The 21,528-nt window shown below is 36.4% G+C and overlaps 2 protein-coding genes across 12 annotated transcripts in view; one reads left to right on the plus strand and one right to left on the minus strand.

Annotated features, from left to right (window-relative positions):
* The window catches only part of LOC111061806 (transient receptor potential-gamma protein), a 228,530-nt gene that overhangs the window by 170,837 nt on the left and 36,165 nt on the right, over positions 1 to 21,528 (plus strand). For all 11 annotated transcript variants that reach the window (XM_039423190.1, XM_039423193.1, XM_039423191.1 and 8 more), the window contains one exon: positions 5,604 to 5,746. In XM_039423190.1, the coding sequence (XP_039279124.1) occupies positions 5,604 to 5,746 (143 nt within the window). The remainder of the gene's footprint in view (positions 1 to 5,603; positions 5,747 to 21,528) is intronic.
* On the minus strand, positions 11,398 to 20,603 carry LOC111061808 (V-type proton ATPase subunit c''). The gene is made up of 3 exons (XM_022349499.2): positions 20,452 to 20,603; positions 19,034 to 19,328; positions 11,398 to 13,669 (listed from the first exon to the last, which is right to left on the minus strand). The coding sequence occupies exons 2-3, from the start codon at positions 19,317 to 19,319 to the stop codon at positions 13,632 to 13,634; spliced, it is 324 nt and encodes a 107-aa protein (XP_022205191.2). The 5' UTR covers positions 19,320 to 19,328; positions 20,452 to 20,603; the 3' UTR covers positions 11,398 to 13,631.

Below are 21,528 nucleotides of genomic sequence, written 5' to 3' on the forward strand. Positions count from 1 at the left end.
TAAGGACACAAATGAGGATAGGCCTATGGACATTACAAGCCAGGTAACCTATTTATTACTTAAGCTCTTATAATATAATAATACTATTCATTGATTTCTGACTAGCAGTTTAGGCCTATAAAATATAATAGCTCTCTCTATAAAATATATTTTCTTTTTTACAATAACAATAATAAAAAATTTTCTTTAAAACATATAATTTCTCTTTATTTAAAGCTATTGATTCCCCAAAAAGTAATACAAATTTTACTTCACCAGTTTTCCTCACAACTCGTATAAGTTATCTATAATTTTCAATATGGTTATTGACTTAATTTCAAATAATTATTTAATGAGCTTGGCTCTCATCATCAGTCCCACGTTGGTACGACATGTCTTTCTGTCACGTTATTCTTTATATAAAAATAACGATTAGCCTCCTGCTTGGCATCAGTCGGTAAAGCATGAGATTTAATATAATTAGGGCGTGGTTTTCTAATAGTATTCAGTCTTAAAAAATCTTGATAGGCCTATATATGGGCTTCTCCTATGACTCTTGTGATTCAATAAATAATAAGTATATATATAAAAATGATACTTATACTATAGAGATGAGGAATATAAAATAAATTGCACACCATGTAAATTTCACACATATATTACACAAATAATGCAAAGATCAATCGAGGCAAAAAATATATATAGAGCGATAAAAAATATAATATAAAAAATAGAACAATATTTGAAATCAATAAAAATATCACAGGCTAACTTTATATTCTAGATTTATGGCACGAATCATTACCATGTACCTTTATCTTGAAATCATATGCATTCTTTGGCATGTAGCTGTGACATGTACTTGCTAATACTTGTCGGCTTGGATAATTCAATCAAAAATATGTGCTCTAAGATCAGCTTGATAAATTAGCCACTAATAATCCAAATATATCTATATATTAAAATCTCTAGTATTTAGTAGATTTATTTGTATCGAATATATATTTTTATCTCAGGGTGCAAGATTCGGCACCTGACGGAATAGGTAGAGCCATTCATCTAGTGAATTAGAACTATGATAAATTATCGCAAATTGTATTGCAAAAAATTAAATATTGTATGCATACGTTTGATAGCCTAGATTTCGTACTTCTTTGATTAAATAGAAATTTCTAAAATATTGATCTATATATTTTTCTTTCAATTAAATACCTTTAATACTAATTTTTACTTGTGCAAGTATTACTCTTATTAATTTCTTAATTTATAATAACCCTTTCGGCGAGCTAGCTTTGATCATCAGATTATTTCGAAGCACTAGGGCGCCCATCACTAAATTCAAATTTAAATCACTCACGTGTCGAAAATCTTCTTGTAAGCCGCCGATGTCGATCCAACTCCATGTGGTCCGGGAATATGGTAGCCGGAATCGTCTCCTCCAAGGGGTTATAAATTTAATAAAAATGAAAAATGACTTCTGCTTCACAATAGCATCACGAAGTCTTTTAAGAAATTTAATAATTTACTTTAACTTTAAATTTTTACAAAATTATTAATAAGGTACTTCGCTCTAATATATTTGGGGTCCTCTTATGGTGGCATCTGGCTGGCGAGTGCTGGTTCTTCCTTCTCAAGTTTTACAGATCCTCTTTCCGACTTTCAAATTAGCATAAAATTTAAATATCTCAATCTTCCGCCATTAAATTCAAATAGATCTTACAAAAAATGCCAAAATATTGCTTAGATTATATGATTAATAATTTCTTTGCATTCGAGCCATATTGATAACATAGATTACACAAATTTTTACACAAAACTAGTACATTTATATAAATATATATAAATATTTTTGAATCGGCCTACAGTTGCCGCCCATTAACTGCCGTTTTACTATTGGTGCATGCAAATTTTATTAGGTATTCATGCGCCTGGTAACTCTTATTTCCTGAATACATTAAATTATTTTTATTTGGTTTTTTATTTATGCTCTTTGCATGCTAGTTAATATTATATATATTAATATTAATTCCATGCTACTTAATAATTAGCCACGTGGACGGGTGTTTTTTCACATTGCACACCATCCGAATGCAATAAAGCTCTGCCAAGGGGTTTTGGTCAGATTCTACGTTCTTCGGTTTGATCGATCTCTAGGTCACCGATCTGTGAATACATCTACATAACCTCAATCTTCAAATATTTTATAAATAATCTATTTATGAGTAGTAAACTTCCTTCAAATCCTTTTTAAGTTCTTGTACCATTTAGCCAGAACAAGTTGATGCTATCTAATCTTGTTTATTATCTGCTTGGCGATATTAGCCAATTACTTTATTTTTAGACCTATTACTATTTCTGTTAGGGCTTTTCATCTACCCAGATTTAAATATGTTACAAAAGAGAAGAGAAGGAGTTTGAAACGAAAATTCACGAAAAAAACGGAAGGAACGAGAATCTAATTGTGGATAAATGCGGAAAATCGGTGCGTTAATGAAATAGAATTTTCGAGCTTTCCTAGGTTCAGATCTAATTAACCGACGCCATGTTCTAAATAAGCTGAGCACTCAACGTTTGACAGTTCAAAAACGTCTTTTGACAACGTTGATGGAAAACGTTGTGGGAAAGCAAGTACCTTAAATACGGATTTCGTTTTCTGCTGTCGACAATTTTTCATACTCGAAAATAATCATGCTATCGACAATTTTTCATGCTCGAAAATGATAATCTACGCATTGTTTAATCAGTAGTGCTCTTCAATCGTGGTCAGGATATCTTCAAGTTAATTTCAATAAATATCAATGCTCATACGCGTATGACTTATTGTATTTTATTTGTTCAATATCATTCAATATTCAAAATCCACTGCAACCAATCTTGGGGATTGGAATGAAAAAGGTTATTTGAAGTTTATAAAATTATGAAAATTTGGAAAGGAGCTACATGAGTTATTCTCTATTAGAATGAATTCTGTATCGAATTTCTTTATTTATTCACGAAAGTTATATTCGATTTTGAATTCATGATAATAGATCGTAATATTTATGAAATTGATGTAAAGCAGAATTCTTATTAATAATGATCTTGCGAGAATTTTTGAAAATTGTTCACAGAAAAACTTGGAGTTATCCTAACCCTGAACTTTGTAGCATAAATTGTTCCAGATTCCACAAGATAGTTTTAATTTTCAACCTTTGGCACAGTTTTGATAGAGAGCTTTTAGGCAACAATCTAGCTATCGATACTCTTTCGATTCTACAACATTTCAATTAGTTTATCAACTGGTGCATCCGATCATAAGTACTGAGTGAATGTGATTGATAGATTCTATAACATGAAAATGCCCACATAGTGTCTCAGATCTTCCAGTTGATTTCCCTCGAAATCCTCCATCCAATCCTAGCCAATCCACTCCATATTCTTCTTTCTCGTCACTAGAAATGTCCCACCACATTACAAGAATAGCTCACCTAATCCTGTGCGGATATAGAAAGAAGACTTATTTTGCGAAGCCTCAAGAGAGTGGATGAGCAGACTTATCAGTTCCCCAGATGCTTATAAAGGATGTCTTTTATGGTCCAATCTAGTCGCGCAGTATCGATCAGGGTGAGGAGCGATGGGGTGTGTAGGGGGGGAGGGGTGCGCACTTTCATTACCAGGCCAAATATAGTCAGCAAGCTGGTTTCCAGATTGATTATGTGTATCCGAAACCAATTTTCTCGTCGTCTCCTACAACCAGCTGCAGTAAACATTTTCCTCCCTGAAAATTTGAAGTATGATAATGAGAAAATTCCATCTGATGAGATTGCAGGAATCTCTGGAAATATGCGGGAGTGCAGTTCACGCTTTTTGATGAGCAAATTATGACAGATTATTTAATTTGTTCATTAATCAATAACGTTCAAGCGAACAAAGTGATAGAGGAGTTGATGAAGGTTAACCAACTTTACTGTATTCTTAATGTAGATCATTATGAATACGAGTGGAATAATCACGGGAGTGTTCTTCGGACGATGATCTAGGGACTCTTTCAATCAGCCTTTCACATATCCTTTTTATTTAGTAGAGAAATCTAAAACAAGGTTATCATAATATGAATCAGAAGCCAACAAATTTCATTCGACTTCCAAAAGAATTATCTCTTACATTAATGTCCGATTTAAATTGTGCATTTTGACGGGCATCAAAATCGCGTTCAATCAATTCTTGAACAACAGCCAATTCATAGGGATGAAATTGAAGGTATCCATAGAAAATTCGTCGAACATTGGAGTCAGAAATTGCCATAGCAGCTGAGTGTTCGCGAGCCGAACGCCGGGGAGTACGCACTGTGACTGTCTCACTCTTTCGATATATTCTGGAGCTCTGATGGTTCGTTGAAGTCCACTTCTGGGATTAGCGACACTTCCACACTCCCGAAATGAGCTATACCACGACAGAATTATGGCTAGGAACGAGTCTGTGAGGAGGAATTTCAAATCGAGCGCGGAAGACACGTTGCTTTGCAACAAGTGATCGACCATTACAAAAGAAGCTCCTTACTGCGAAGGCCTGCTGCTCTCTAGACCAGAGCATGATGGCTACTTACTTGAGGGAGGATAAATTTGAGAAATTCCTTCTCAAGATGCGACCCCTCTGCCCCTCTACACGACCAATTCACTGCTTTTTTTTCTAAAATTTAAACGACTAATTTTTTCTAATAAGTAAATTTCTCTGGCGCACCTTGTATAAGAATCAAATCCGATGTAATCAGATTGGAGGAGTCTCTGGAAATAATACGGTTTATTTATTCATGCCTGTGGATTTTATTGGTAGGGATATCTCCGTTGCAGAGTTCGGCCTCGCCATGATGCCCAATTTCACTAATAATAAAACTTGAGATTGTATTTTTGTACATTTCGATGATGTACTTATTGTATGAAAACTGTATACATAATATTGGATAGGAGCTTTTCTTCCACATTCTAATTTGGATATTTTATTTAAAGTCGTAAATTATTGAAACACATTCCTGAACACAATTCCACAATACAAAAAACAGCATTGGATTTCGATTATAATTTTATAATTTCGATATGGTAGTAGATTCTTATTATACCCTCATTTGAAGTTTGACTCAATCGTATTTATTCAATAGCCTTCAGAATAAGTATTGTTCCAAACTCGATATTTCGTGGATTTAAAATATTCAAATAATAAGTTTTTTGGTTCATTAACAAATGAAAAATTTCTTGAACCTCACTCGAAAATACATTAATCAAATAGAATAGAAAAGAATGACTGCCTTTATTTTTGACCTAGGAGTGCGAATTTAGGGCGCAGTCGGTCCTCTCTTAAGGTGCGTACAGATATACGCGCCGCGAACATGAGCAATTCACTTTTAATCAGCTGATTATATCTGTATTTTTACAGAAACGGTAAGATGCAGCTTGGCATCAGCTGATTAAAAGTGAATTGCTCATGTTCGCGGCGCGTAAATTTGTACGCACCTTTACACTTAACCCTCAAAAATATAGAAATGAGAAATAGTGTGATGAATCAAATTGTACTCCTTTACATTTTTTTTTCAATGTAAATGATCATTTCATAAATGTTGAAAAATAATTTTCAATTTTTGTGATTTGCAGAGTTGGGAAGCGCTACCCCCCGACACAGCAACGTTCACCCCTGACATCACTCCACTCATCCTGGCCGCGCACAGGGACAACTATGAGATCATCAAAATTCTACTCGACAGAGGTGCCACCCTTCCCATGCCACACGATGTCAGGTAAACTTTAACAAAATAGTATAATTTTACACAACTTCTGATGTGACAAGTAATTGACAGCAACAAAAAACAAGTTTTCCTCTCATCCAACTATTTTCCATGGAATCGTACCTTTTCTATGGAAGTAAAGATACACAGTTGTTATGCCTGTTATTGAATAAATAAATACCAGTTTCTGAAACTCATCACTCACATCGAAGACAATACGTACAATTTGTACAATTTATACTGCCATTAAATTTGCGATTAAAATACGCGATGAAATTTCTTTCCCTAAAAACAATTTCATAATCAAATGTGCTTTTCAGCATCCAAACAATCCTCTACTGAATTATGTATGGAATTTCAAGTTGGAGAGTTTCTCCCTGATGAAATAGTACGAAACTTATTTTATAATTGTCAGTACTTGACTACGTTTCCAACTCTAAAATGATGGAAGATAATGAAAAATAAGTGTCGAGCTGGGATTATTCGTATCTCATTCATACTTGAATTTGATTCATCCAATGGCGTTTTATACTTTGTGTTTTCATAACCACGGGGAGCGTCGCATACTGTTAAGAAATTCAATAACGCTGTACAGAGAAATACATACTTTAAGGGAAGACAGAAACTGAGTGATTTAATCCTTCCATTCCAAGAAGAGAAGGAAGAATTCCAACAACCTTTGAATCTGAAAAGCATAATTCTTTAATGACATTGCCTGGTTGTGATGCTCAGGAGGCTGGGGTTGGGAGACGAATAAATTGCTGGAGTGTTGGAAAACTTCAATAGCAACGTACTTTTCCCACCTCTCACCTCTGCGTTTCAAGAACTGGCTTCTAAATTATTAATACTGCTCTGAGTGCTACATACCTCGGCTCTTCCATCTCAATTTGCGGAAGAAACGTGAAAGATATTAATTGCCACTAGACAATCTTCTATCTTGTAAAAACCATTTTAAACTCAGTAATATGATTCTCGTCAGTGTAACTTTCATCTTTCGGGTTGAAGAAAATTCTGTAAAATGTTTGAACTAAACTTTAAACGGGAAAAGTTGGATAAATCGTTCTTTTGTTGGGGGATAGGATGCTATATTCAAGGGACTTGAAAAAAGGTAAAGATAAGGCAAAGAATAATGAATCAATTATTGCAATATGAATCTAGTTATGGAATTCATCCATTAAAGTTCCATGATTGTAGACTAAATTTATCTGATCTCAAGAAATATTCATGCAGAAAATTTTTGGAATAGAATAAAAGAATGTCTTTGTGTATTCTTTGAAGTTTTGATGATTGTTTCAAATTAATGTTATATATCACAATGAGTAATAATATTGACTGGTTTGTATTCACTCTATTACTCTTTGTAAGTTTTGATGTTGTCAAAATTCAGGTATTCATCACTTGGAATGGGTTTACCAGCAAGAATGAAAAATCGACAGTAAAACTTAACGTTGAGTTAATTGAGCTTATATTTCTAATTTTACTATTTTTTCAATCAATCACGAGATGTTTTTTCATTTGAAACATATTGACACATATTATAATATTATAGATACATAATATATTATTATTTATTATTATACATTATAATATTATTTTGGAAACATATCAACTCATGTTTTACCATTTGACTTCCAATGTCTATTGTAGCTTCCTTGAACATTCCTTCCTTTGATGCCAGTATCAAACTCTTTATTGCTAATTTATCTAGAAATAAGAATAAATGCTGCATACAATCATAATTCAGTACCACTAGTCCCATATCACTTTCAGACCATAAAGTAAATCTCACATTTTCCAATTCTTCCAATATCATCGACCAATCTTTTCCTATTTGTAATCGTGTCTCCATTAGCTCTGAATAGTTTATGAACATTTTTATATCATCCTTGATTTTTTCCAAGTTGTGAATCGACGAAAGTCTATTGAAAATCATCCCTAACTTCCTTCTGTTTGTAACTGCACAAAGTGAATACAATGACGTATTTTCAAACAAGACGTAAAGTTTCAGCTTATTCAACTCCTCAATATATTCATCAGTTAGAAAACTAAGTTCTGTAAATCCATCTTCTACGCTTATTTGCATGCCTTTCGAATTTTCATGATCACCCTCTTTGCCATTTCTATAGTAGGGCCGGTCTTTTGTAGGACCATCTTTTATCATCATAAATTTTAAAACTTCCAACATCATTGGTTCCACATTTCCTGTACTACTGCAATATATTTTTGATGATGCGAAAAACCTATCTAGAGAGGTCTCACCGTCACAGTTTTTTGAGAATAGATCTGCACCGTACATTAGAAGGAGTCTGAGGACGTCTTGGTTGAACTCAGTTTTATCCGTGAATAGCCAATCCCAATCACAGCAATAATGTAGGGCAGTATTCGAACGTAGATCGGACGCATTTGGGTCTGCTCCGAAACTCAGGATCCGTTTCACGACACTTGGATGATTCCCGAACCTGATAAAATCCATCAATGGAGTGCAACCATCGTATTTCTTCGCCTCGTAGTCGACTCCATAACTTAGTAGAAGATCAACTAGAGCTAAAGTTTGACTTTCGTCATCAGGATGATAGAGCACTGATAAATGTAGCGCGTTCCTTCCCTGGTTGTCTTTGATGTTGGGATTTGCACCAAGTTTGAGCAACTCGTCTATTAGCTGCAGGCGTAATCCATTCCTCACACACTTAGAGAGCAGTGTACTTTCGATACAGTTGGCGTTTATATCAGCGCCCTGCTCGACAAGGAACTTGATTAAGTCTACTATTCCATCTTCGAAATATTCTGTTGCACTCTGGAGAGGAGTGGTTGTGCCGTTGAAGTAGTTCACGTCTTGATTTTCCACCTGACACAGGATTTTTATCTCTTCAAGAGCTTCATTTGACAGGATAGAATCTATCAGCTTTGTCATGCTTGATTGATGAAAATATGATAGAAATTTCGTTTGAATAATCAAGTCATCTCAAACAATATTGAAAGGCTAGTTAATCTTTGGAAATGGCTGCAGAATAAAAGTCTCTTTCATAGAATATTATTATTGATTCGTACTATGTACAATATAGCGGAAAGTAGAATTGTTTTTGTTGTAGTTTGTCAGATAGTTTTTTTCAATGAATTTTTTTCTCATGATTTTATTCCAATCAAGATAAAAAATGTTGTCTACTGTGGAGAGTCATTTATACAAATCACACTTACGAATATCCAAACTCTCAAGAAAGTGGCGAAGTTCATGAATATAATTTCTAACTTTACACTGATCGTTCGTCCCATCAATTCACAACATTCCATTCAGTTCGTTGTAGTACGGTCCATTCACTTGATGATATTGTTCAAAGAACTTTTAAATTCACTCAATAAACGGGTTTTTTTCGTGTCGAAATACTTTGTCTCTCAATAGATACCTATCTTTCAATAGTCACTTAAACTATGTTAATAGTAGTTAATCTCAACTATTATTTAAGAGCATTACAGCACAAAATGATCTGTTTGTTGATCCCACACGCACCAGACCAGCATCACAACTGAAGCTATTTGAAGCTCTGCGCATCTTACCAAAAATAAACTGGAAGCTATTTTTGAAGCGGCAGTAGATAGCGCGAGAAGAATACTTAGATACCATAATGTGAATTTCTATTCTATTGGTTCATATTTATCAATTCGGTAATCATCCCTTCTCCATTATCAATTCAACATTCAAAAATGCATAAAGCAGACGATAGGGGTAACTGGCTTTTTAATCAGGATCTGGAATAAAAATTCATTCTTGAATATTGGTCCAGTTCCTTATTTTTTCCGCTTAATCGTTCAAGTATAATGCAACATTGATTTTAAAGTTGCAATGCTTTTGAATGTTCACTATAAGATTATTCCTCAACATTAAACCTCAATGTACATTTTGACCTAGAATTTCTCAAATTCAATCATTCATCATTGAGAGTCAGTTTCTCTGAAGTTCTCTTTTTTACTGCTAGAGAAGTGGAACATTCCACCCTTGAAAAGGGCAGTTACTGTTTCTACATAGCCAGAATACTGTTTCTCAACTGTTGAATCATTTGTTTCCATGACTCTTCAATCTGATGACTGTTAACATGATTAAATTTGACGATGTCTATTACGTAGAATCAACGTGGAACTGAAACTCTCTTATCATCCATCTCTGCAATCATTCACTAGCTTCTAACTTATAATTAATTTTTACTAGCTTCTAACTGAAAAAATTTCATCGATATTATTGATATCACAATAACTACTTATTGATGAACTCTACAAAAATAGCTAGTTCATCAGTGGGTCTTTTTGTGGGTTTAATCAGCTTTAATAAACGACCAATTTTAATCCGTGTGCAGCAGTCAATGTTCATCCTCTTTCCCAAATCACAACTTGCAATCTTTTATGATATTCCACCTATTATGAAAACAACCATTACTCAACCAATATCTAACTGGATAGCCCCTTTCATCCCACGATAATTAACAAGGCTAATGGTTCTCCGAAGACGGCATGTAGTGTATGTTGTGATTGTGGGGGCGCATACAGTTACCAGTATCAACCAACCCATTTCACTTATTACAAGGACAAGGACATCCCAACTTCTCTATTCATTTCTCTCTCTCTCTCTCACTCTATTCAGCTACACGTCCACCTTGTTTACGGGTCGTTAGCCAACGCGAGTTGCACAATGTTTACCTCTGTCTTGTTACAATGACGATCTGGAGAGGCATAAATCCAAAGCCACAGACTCAGCTCGACAAATATCCTTGCGCCACGCACTGCCCTTGCCCAATCACTCTCTCACTCCCTCTTTCTTACTCACACTCATCCTCTTTGTCCTAATACTGAGACGACAATACACCGGCGCGAGCTCATAAACCCCCATAAGCACTCAGTTCTCAGTCGACGTCGTCCAGTGTTAGCACAACTGCTTGATTTATTTCGCACCAGCTCATTCAAGACGCAGCGGCTTATCGCTGAGCTTGTGCCACGACATTATGCCTACCTGGAATTCTGTATTGAGCTGATGATTCAATGAGGATCATTGATGGTGGCGTGGTTATTGGGCCAATGTTATCTGAATTCAACCACTTATCAGTATAAAGAAACTTCTCTAGGAATCAATACATGGAATGTCAATGATTTCTAGAATTCTCTATAAAAATCGATTTTATCTGCTTTATTATCAACAGCTCAATGTGAATGGAATATCTAAACAAAACTAGATTATTGAATGGAAACGACTTGATATTGCCAATACCATCATTTTATTAGAACAATATTTTGAGATAGTAACTTAGTTTGCTATCACACCAGTATCATCATGATAACGGTCATATTCTGAATACTTGAGCGTGTCCAGTCTCAGCCAATTACACTAGAGCATCATACATCAACGGCTTTTATATAAATTATGCTGCTGAATGCTTCCAGTTTACTAGAGATTGATTGATAATGGTATAACAACCATAACAGATATCTAAAATTATTACAATAATTGAGTGGTTTTATAAGTATAAAGCCGTTTTCATCAAATAAAAAACATACAGCACCTTCAACCTTCACAACAACGCATAATGGATTTTTTATCTATATTTAAACATACAATTCAAAAATTTCGAGATCTGGAGCAAGAATGGTTCTGTTCCAATCCAACCAATAGAGGTGAAAGGAGTGGGAAGAATATTATCACGTCCAATTCAATTAAGCGAATTTGATGCAAATATTGATCAAATTGAACCAATAATTGGCCCACATGTAATAAGATATTTGTAAGTTGGCTCCAATTTCAGAATTAATCATCTATAGGTCTGTGCAAGTGACACTCCTCTGTTTATTCAAGTAATTCAATAATTGTGACATGGAAGACCCGGTGGCATAAAACGTTATTGAACACAGTAAACAGCTCTAATTGATTGCATTTCCTCCAAATCCAAAATAACATACAGTGGACAGCAATGAAATGACACAAACGGTGAAAATGTAATTAAAAGTTTCTTTGGTCTCTAGCCATTTTTGTTTTGAAGTAGACAACTCATTGTAGATGCCTCATTATACGAACAGATGCAGTTTTTGAATTTCATTATCAGATTGAGTTTTGAATAGATTATAATTTATTATTATAGCATGCCTGAAAGCTAAAAGTGTTGATACCCGCTGTAAGTGGAGAGATCTGACATATGTCACAAATGTACGATAATGTCAAAGCGTGAAATCATGATACCAAAGTTTAATATAAAGATATCAAAGTGTACCATTTGCTTAAAACCAAACCATAGCTCTACCACACATCGTGATTTATTTCTGTAGTCTACATATCGCAACGAATTCAAAGTCTAATTTCACTGCATAATTTTCATCTAGCCAAACATTACAATACAATACGATCTTATGATATCATGAATGACAATGATCACTGTGATATTGAAGACTCATGTACGTCAAGGATTATAAATTTGATCCTCCATCTCTCTATGAGGGATTGAAGACCTTGGATTAATGTCTTGTCAATCAGCCATCTGATAAAGCACTATCCTGTTGAGAGGGATGCACTCAGTAGCAATTAATGGACGAAACCGCTCAATTCAGTAAGCTATGAGAGGATAGGCTAGTTTCCACCTCAGGTTAATGCAGTTTCACATATCGTGAGTGTCTCTTGTAGGCTAAAGCTTCACACCTCCATTCGAGGTAAGCTAGATGGGATCTGACCTGCAATTTCAATTCCAAAATTTATTCTATTTGATCCCTATAGACTTTAATGAATTAGATTTATGAAGGAAAAATAAAGTGTTAATGCTCCAATGTAAGAATGAATTAGATTTATGAAGGAAAAATAGAGTGTTAATGTTCCAATGCAAGCTCTTATTTAGAACGAGTCATTCAATCACAATTAATAATATTGTAATATTCTCAAATTCTAAAGATAAAGAAATCTTCAAAAGAGTTTTAATCTACTTGTAGGCGAATAAAATATTGAAATGTGATTATCAATACTTGCAGCTCCAGAATTCCGATTTCAGCCCTTTTTTAATGCAAAAATCACACAACTTCAAAAATACTTGTACAACTAAATCCATATCCAACTCAATCTGAAGCCAATACTTTAGATTGTTATTTGAAGAAAGAAAGGCAGACATTGTTTCATCGATTTGATTTCAATTTCATTTCGCTGTATGTGATAAATGGAGAGGCAATATTATTCCAATAATACTGCATGGAGATTTCGTTTAAATATAAGTTTCAGTTTCTTGTTATCTCATTGCGAGTTGTATTTTCCTCAATTCTATATTCAGTTTCAGTAGGAACTTAGAAGAGTCCGATACCTAACACCTTACAGTCACTAATAAACCATTGTGTGGATGAACATTAAAGTTTATAAGCTTCTCTAACACCTATTATGATTTCTGATATGAGATAATTTAGCCCATCTTAACCTATCCTCTGAATCTGTACAACCAACAACATTGTGGTCGATTCAGTCACTCATAAACTGTTATGGGAGTTCTCCTGGTTGGTTCCCACCAAAAGCCTAACTCTTCCACCTCTTTATCTTCTATTACACCTTTTTCTCCTCACAGACTCCCATGTAGGCTACTCTTCCTTCAATAGCTTTCACCAACGCCCATTCGAATTTTCGACGTAAGATAGATGCCAACTATAAGACCGAACAGACCAATGGCGCTGCCGAAAATCTCGATGATTAGTATTTTGACGAAAAGCATGGGATTGGCTGCATCGGCGAGGGCGGCGCCTGATCCGACCACGCCCACACACACTCCGCAGAAGAGATTGGACAGACCGACGACCAATCCGCAGGCGAGCATCACGTGACACGACATGGCATGCACCGCGTGGTCTGAGTCAGATCGCAGTGGTTCCAGCATGCCTGCCAGCACTATGGACGTGATCAGCCCGTAGATGGCCACTGCTTCGCAGAATAGCACACTGCAAAAGGGAGAAACTTTGTTGATTGGAAATTGGACTGGATTCCTACATATAAGTATCATTGTACGTGTCTGCAACATCAAAAATATTATTTCTTATGGAAAAAAATATTATTAAACAAAAATCCAAATTTCCATCCATTTCTTATCGAGTTATTCATCATTTATGAGAGTTATGGACCAATTGGAATTGATGGGACTATTCTACTCGCTCGACAGGGCTGAGTAGGATTAGTTCAACACTCAACCGAATACAAAGATTTGATACTATTAAAATTACTGAATAATAGAACAAGATCCTATTTCAAGGAAAGCAAGATCTAGATCGCTGAGTCTACCTCCTCCATATTCAACAATAATTATAATATCTAATCCCAGATTACCGTTTATCAAACGTTTATTTGATCATTTATGTTTCGAGGATAAAGGTGAGGGGATAGGTTTCTAGTTCCAAACGGCAATATGCTGGTACTATCGAACCTTCTTATAATTTGTAATTATTAACCCCAGCTTAAAGTTTGGGTTAGGTTTGGCTTTACGCTACCTTATCACTCCCGAGTATAAGATACTTTGCTCACCACCATATTCATCAGATTTATATTACCGGAAATAGAAAACACTCCTCAATCTAGCACAAAAGCTGGTTAGCTGTATTTGAAAGCCATAAATAGGCTACTCCTTGTAAATTATTATTATTATTATTATTATTCTCCTCTTTTTCACGCAGTTGCGGATAGCTTATGCGAAGAGGGGCAAAATTTATGCAACCTCTTGGCATTATTTTCTATTATTGATGGAGTATTTTACCAAATATGTTGGAGCGTTTGGCGTACTATGCGAGCTGTATCAAGCAGAACAGACTTCTGCATTTTCCCTACCAGAGTTTCTGAGACATCAATAGCCTTACAGCTCTCCACTGTTGAATTAAGAACCAGACCATTCACAGATATTACGATTGGGATTATTCTAACATTATTGAGCCCATACATATCTTTGAGCTCAAATGCTAGCTCTTGATACTTCCTCAATTTCTCACCTCTTGTTCTTTGACAATTTTCATCTGCTGGTATGGCTACATCAATTATCAAGGCTTCTTTTTCATTCATGTTCAACATTAGGATGTCAGGCTTGTTATGAATGACTTGCCTGTCAGTGATTTGAACATCCCAATAGATCTTAATCTGGTTTCTCTCAATAAATGCAGGAGGAGAGTAAGAATAGTATGGGGGCATTTCTTCAAAGAAGTCAAATCCCTGCTGCAATTTCAGGTGCACTATTTTTGCAACATTATTATGTCGCCTCAAATACTCTTTTGGTGCCAATATTGAGCAGCCTGAAACTATGTGCTGAATACTTTCTACTGCAGCGTTACAAAGCCTGCATTTATCACTTATGCTCAGATCTCTGATGATATGTCTTCTATAGGCATTGGTAGCGACAACCTGATCCTGCAAAGCAATTATAAAGCCTTCTGTTTCTGGGAAAAGACTTCCATCTGTCAGCCACCTGCTTGAAAGGTCATGATTATTATGATCAGAGTTCAGATGCTTACAGTAGCGCCCATGCAGTTCCCTCTGTTGCCATTCTGCCTTGTAGTCATGCACTGTCAAGGGCTCTCGACCATTAGGATTCCTCAGGTTAAGTGCAGTATAATTTTCATCCAGTCGGCACACTTCCCTGAGGAGATTTGTGTTAGCAGAAATGAAATACTCTCTTAGTCTTTTCTCTTGTTTTGCACACAGATCTGAAACCCTGGACAAGCCCCTGCCACCCAGCTTCCTTGGCATATATAGACGACTCATCGATGATCTTGGGTGATGCACCCTGTTTTTCGTCATTTGAGTCCTCACAAGCCTGTCCATTTGTTCCAGACGAGTGTCAGACCACTTCAGAACACCAAAACTGTAGGTCAGAGATGGAATAACCCAAGAATTTATTGCCTTGATCAGATGCTTTGAAGGCAATTTAGATTTCATGACTTTACTTAGTCTTCTCTTAAATTCAATTTCCAAGCGGCTGAACACTTCAACACGGGAGATTTTCAAATGCTGGTGGAGTCCCAAGTATTTATATGTCTGTCCTATTTGCAACTGCCCTATTTCATTTTCCAGTGTCAACATCCCTTCTGCTGTATTTACTACTTTACCTTTCTTCACATGCAGTACTGCACACTTCTCCAATCCTAATTTCATTTTGATACTCTGGCTGAAAGTAGTGACCAGCTGAAGCAAATTCTCAAGCTGCTCTGGTGACTTGGCATAAAGTTTCAGGTCATCCATATAGAAACTGTGTGATACTGTAAGCTCTCTTGAAACATTGAGCTTATATCCATAAGGGGAATTTCTTAGCAACAAACTAAGAGGATTTAAGGCCAGGCAGAACCAGAGAGGGCTCAGACTGTCACCCTGGTAAATTCCTCTGACAACCTTGATAGCACCTGTTTGAAATTGATCCACTCCATCCCCAATACACAGCCTGACACTCCACTCAGTCATGGCTAGCTTCAAAAAGTTGACAATACCTGAACTGACTTTATAAAGTTGGAGAACATGCACCAGCCAACTGTGTGGGACGGAGTCAAAGGCCTTTGCATAATCTATCCAGGCAATGGATAGATTCCTCTGCTTAGCACTCGCCTGACCAGCAATGAAGGAGTCAACAACTAGCAACTCCTTACATCCTTTTGCTCCCTTCTTGCACCCAAGTTGTTCTGGGGCAATTATACAGTTCTCTGTAATATGCTTCTCAATTTTTGTGGTGATAATGGAGGTCAAAAGCTTGTATACACTATTCAAGCAGGTGATGGGCCTGTAATCTTTGGGACCGAGTTCACCGTCTTTCTTAGGTACCATATAGGTCAAGCCTGATGCAAATCCTGCTGGAATCTCTGACTCGGAATTTAGAAGGTCATCGAAGCACTTTGCAACAACAGGATGTAGGCTTGAAAAATTTTTGAGCCAATAGTTTTGAATTCCATCAGGTCCAGGTGCCTTCCAGTTGTGTGCTTTCTTTGCTGCCAAAGCAACATCTTCTGGCCTGATTATACATTCTGCCATGACAGGTATCTCCCTCGCTTCATTCTCCACCTGCCTCATCCAGTACGCATCTTCCTCATGCACAGCTGGCCTTTCCCAAACAGACTTCCAGAAGTCTTCCAATGCCTCTGCACTTGAATGCTTTACTTTTCCAACACCTCCATTCAGTCTCTTGTAGAATTTACTCTCATTATTTGCGAATGAGGCTGCTTGGTGCCTTCTATCCTCAGCTTGTGTGTACCTTCGACATCGGTTTGCTAACGCTGCCAGCTTCTGTTTCCACAGGTCCATATGCAACTTCAGTGTTCCATGCAACTTGCTTTTCTGAATAGATCCAACATACTGCACAATGATTCCATCTATTTGAGTCTTCTGTTTGTTTGAAGCTCTACCAGGGTTTTGCAAATAGCTTGTGACTATCCCAATACGTTTTCTCAAGTCACTTATCTTCTTTTCAAGTCGTATTTTCCACTTTGACTTGCACTGTTGTTCAGAAGAGCTACTTTTCTTAACCCTTGGTACCAGTTTAATTCTCAGCTCCTGTAGTACAGTCAATGCCCCACAATAGATCCAATGTGTCACCTGGCTAATGTCAGTTATCTCATTAAATGTCTTGCAAGTATCCTATCTACAGTCTTAACAACACTGAATGCCTTTCTGTTATATGGAATCTTTTTTAGCTGATTTCGACATTCCATTGCAATTCCTGCTAACTTATGAACATTACTCAGCAATTCCTCCTCAACTCTACCTTCATCAATTTCGAGTGCCTCAGTCACAGGGGCTACTACCTCCTCAGCATTCACTGCAATGTTAGTATCCACATCAGCATTCTCTTGTACTGCATCCTCAAGAACTAATGCCTCATCAAGTAAATTTTCATGATTTTCCTCACCATTCAATTGTTGCAAGACCTCTTGTTTTATGTTCGCTAGGTCAGCATCTGAGAGAAATTTCCTGCGCATTATCACTCTAACTTGATCAGATATTCTCTGGGCTGAGAGTTCAGACTCCGGTAGAAGCTCACGCCAACACTGCAACAGCCTTTCCCTATATTGAGTATGATCAGTTTCAGCTTTTGTAGCCAGATAGTAGGCCCGGATAGCAAATACATTCATATCTCTGCTCCACTTCATCCTTCTCGGCCTATTCACTGGCTGCGGTACCCTGACCTGGGCGGGGGGAGGCACCACCTCCTCCAAGCCCTGATCAGATTCATTACTAACAGGTACAGGTTCAACTATTCCATTACCATGTCTCAAATTGTATGTCCGGGGCCTTGTGGTACCTTGCACAAGAGGGGTGCCACTTGGTCCACCTTCCTCCGTGCCAGACTGTCCATGAGGTGTCCGAAGGGGGTCAGCCTGATCCCCCCTCACCTCCCGAGTTCTATTACTTCCTTGTCTAGGTGCAACTCTTTTATACCAACAGGGGGCCGCAAACCCAACTGGCAGCTTTTCCACTCCACACTACAATCAGAAAAATTAAAATTGAAATAAGCCCACAGGTCCACTAGCAATCTCAAGGGCCAGGGCTTGAAATACAAGAGTTTGGCCAAGGAAGGTCAGAGAGAAAGATGTAAGACGAGTGATAAGAATGAATGACAAACAGCAAAGTCAGTGGAAAAACTGTCATTCTAGAGATAAGACAGATCCAAAGCATGTTGAAGAAGATGAAAGAAGAACGAAATAAGGGCTTTGGAAGAAGAGGAGGGTCCCCTTTTAGTCGCCTCTTACGATATCAAGCAGGGGATACTGTGGGTGCCATTCTAGTCAACTTGATACTGAGTCCATGTGTTTGACTCAATTGCCCCCCACCCACAGGGGTTTTATTATTATTATTATTATTATTATTATTATTATTATTATTATTATTATTATTATTATTATTATTATTGTTATTTCATCGTATAAACTCATTTGATGAGCACAGCTCAAACAGTGTACGACATGTCAAATATATCAAATATATGGTTTTCCTACATTGAGGGAAAGTTTTTCATTTTACTAAATCGTCTGAAAGTCAGAGCTGAAATCTGATCATAGATTTGTAAATACGGACAACCTGATGAGATTCCTTTTCCCTTATGCAGATACTCGTTTTAAACCAATGTACCTAGAATACAATACATTGTTTTCAACGGAGAAATATCAGCTGTTTGTTTAAATCCCGTATGAAACACATTATGATAAATGCAACCATATCTACAAGTAAACGTGGTTTAGCGTTAAGCGTATTGTTAGCATATGACCCTCAGAAGTTGGAAAACCATCTCGGGTAATAATAAGAATAGACTACTCCTCAAGCTCTTATCCTAAGTTGGCAATCACCTGATAAGATTCTAGTCTTGATGCGAGGGGAATGCACGCCACCGCCAAGTATGCTGGCGCCGCAGGTGAAGATGCCTAGACCGGCGCCGGTAACCGAGAGGGAGACCGCGAACGTAATGCCCAGGATGGCGACCAAGCCGGCCGACTCCGGGTAGAAGACCCACCCCAGGTGCAGGGGGTGACCGTGACCCAATTCCGTCGCAGCCAGCACCAGCAGCACCACAGCCACCACCACGTAACTTATCAGGATCACCGTCATCGACTGGCGCGAGTACTGGATCACCATCCTCAGTTGCTGCCAAAGAGACACAAATTGACAGAAACATAATTATAATTACGGTATAGAGAGTTATATTACTCTCTTTATAAAGAGCTAAATTAGAGAGATGTCTGCAGAAAGGTTTTTCCTATAATCATCAAATTATAAACTAGAATCTCAGAATAAACAATAATAGTATAGAAGTTTTCTCTCCCAGAAGGCAGAAAACCAATTGAAAGGCCACGTAAGAGACGGCAATAACTTTTTTTGCTGAGGGTGATGCCCACATGAGCTATTGGCTTGGCTCTAGGTAATGTGGCAAATGTCAATGAGAGATGAATGGACCTATAGTTTATAGTGGGTTCCAATCTAATCTATGTGTTATAATATATTTTGTAAAAAATGTAAATTTAAAGACTCGAACTGAAATAATAATAAAATTTCTGTAAGTCGCAACAGACAGTAGCCTAATCCTTGCACGTAATAAATATATGATGTAAAAAACAGCCAAAATTAACAGAGAAGAGAAATACGGTACCGGTATTGCATTTAATCAAATACTGATGAATACTAAATTAGGTGCAATAATGAAATTTCAAACTTTTTTCATCTCATCTGAATTCTGAATTAATTGAAAATAGTGTACACTGATTGAAAGAAAGAAATGGCATTACTATTTTGGTGTGTGTGATGCAGTATTTTTCCATAATAAATACACAGATTTTAATGAATACATAAACGTGGTTGTCAACTTCTATTTGTGTATTTAAAAGGAAATTAGGTAGTCTACTTATTTATCAATAAAGACCTATTCATTTATCAATATATAAACTACTTATTTATCAGCTTATCAATTTAGAAATCAATACTGCTGCATAAAGTGTAATGTGATGCTCTTTCTTTTTCTAAAAATTTGGATTCATTAGTCTCAATTTCTCTTCATGATTAGGGATTGAATATTGAAGTTCTCATGTGAGTTTCTGGGCTCAAAATTGAATATAGATTGTAAAAAATATGGAACATAACCTACTTAATGTAGGTTGAAGACTTGTTCTATCGAAATTTGGAAAAGAGACGCTGTTGGTCTAAGCCTGTTATTTCTTTGAACTTTAAAAATACCACAATTTTTACAAAGTAATGAGGATATGAGATTGCTTACCAGTGGTCAATGATTCTTTAACAATAACTGAAATACTTTAGACTTATAGTTAACCTATTCTTCTAGATTGGCAGTAATTCAAATCAAAATAATTTCTTAATACTTTTGATCATTATTGGTATCAAGTTCTATTCCATGAAATCGACTCATATGATCAAATCAGCTGAATGACTTCCGTAATAAATTATTCCTAATTGATTGAAAGTATTCGGGGTATTTACCGCTTATTTTTATGAGCTAAATCATTGAGATCGAGTGGATGACAGCTTAGTGGTGGATCGATGAGCTTTTGGTGCCGATGAACTTATTTGGTGTCGATGAGCTGAATAACCAATAATAAAAAGGAATTAGCATTGATTGAGCTACTCAACGGTACATGCAGAGGTATTATAATCAAGGTACCTAAAAAACCTATATTCTAGATATATTGATTATAATAGTCGAATTGGAATGAATCCAGTAGGTACAAAAAAATGATGGAACAAGAATGAGAATTGAGTACCGTACCCAATCATCATGAAATCCTGAGAGTTTCCAATATCTGAATGAATGCTACTATACTTGAATATCGAGGCTAGTAATTCATAATCTAAAGGAGATTTCCTCAAGAGAATTCAAGGTGATTGAATACATTGAATCTATAATAATTCATGAAAACAGGAGGAACTCAATTGCTTCCTGTGAATCATGATAAATGATTTTCAACTCTTGGATGAAACTTTCTCTATCAACTGTTCCACTGAAAGAAAGAGAGCTCAATTTCAACTAATTTCTTCAGCACATCAAATATCCAAATATTGACGAAACTCAAGAAAACTGAAACAGTAATAAATATAATCACGATGGATTCAGGAATATTTGTATAATTATTTCGATGAGAGAGCTCTGTTTGAACTCCAGATCGCTAACAGCGAAGATTAAAATCGTGCTTCCAGTGCAACATAGCCTATTCCATTTTAATCATCAAAGAGTTGAAGTGGAAAATCTAGTAGAAAATACTTGAGCGCTTGGAACAAACGCGTCTCAGCGTGAACACCGTGATAGCAGTGAAGATTGTGAGCCTGTCTGAGCAACATG

Source organism: Nilaparvata lugens, chromosome 3, assembly GCF_014356525.2.
Source record: "Nilaparvata lugens isolate BPH chromosome 3, ASM1435652v1, whole genome shotgun sequence".
In the NCBI taxonomy this organism is placed as follows: domain Eukaryota; kingdom Metazoa; phylum Arthropoda; class Insecta; order Hemiptera; family Delphacidae; genus Nilaparvata; species Nilaparvata lugens.

What these genes read in the sequence shown, in the direction of transcription:
- LOC111061808 (XM_022349499.2), bottom strand. Translation starts at nt 19,319, where the DNA reads ATGGTGATCCAGTACTCGCGCCAGTCGATGACGGTGATCCTGATAAGT. An exon ending in CAAGACTAGAATCTTATCAG is followed by an intron (nt 13,670 to 19,033) that starts GTGATTGCCAAC and finishes TCCCTTTTGCAG; the next exon opens with TGTGCTATTCTGCGAAGCAG.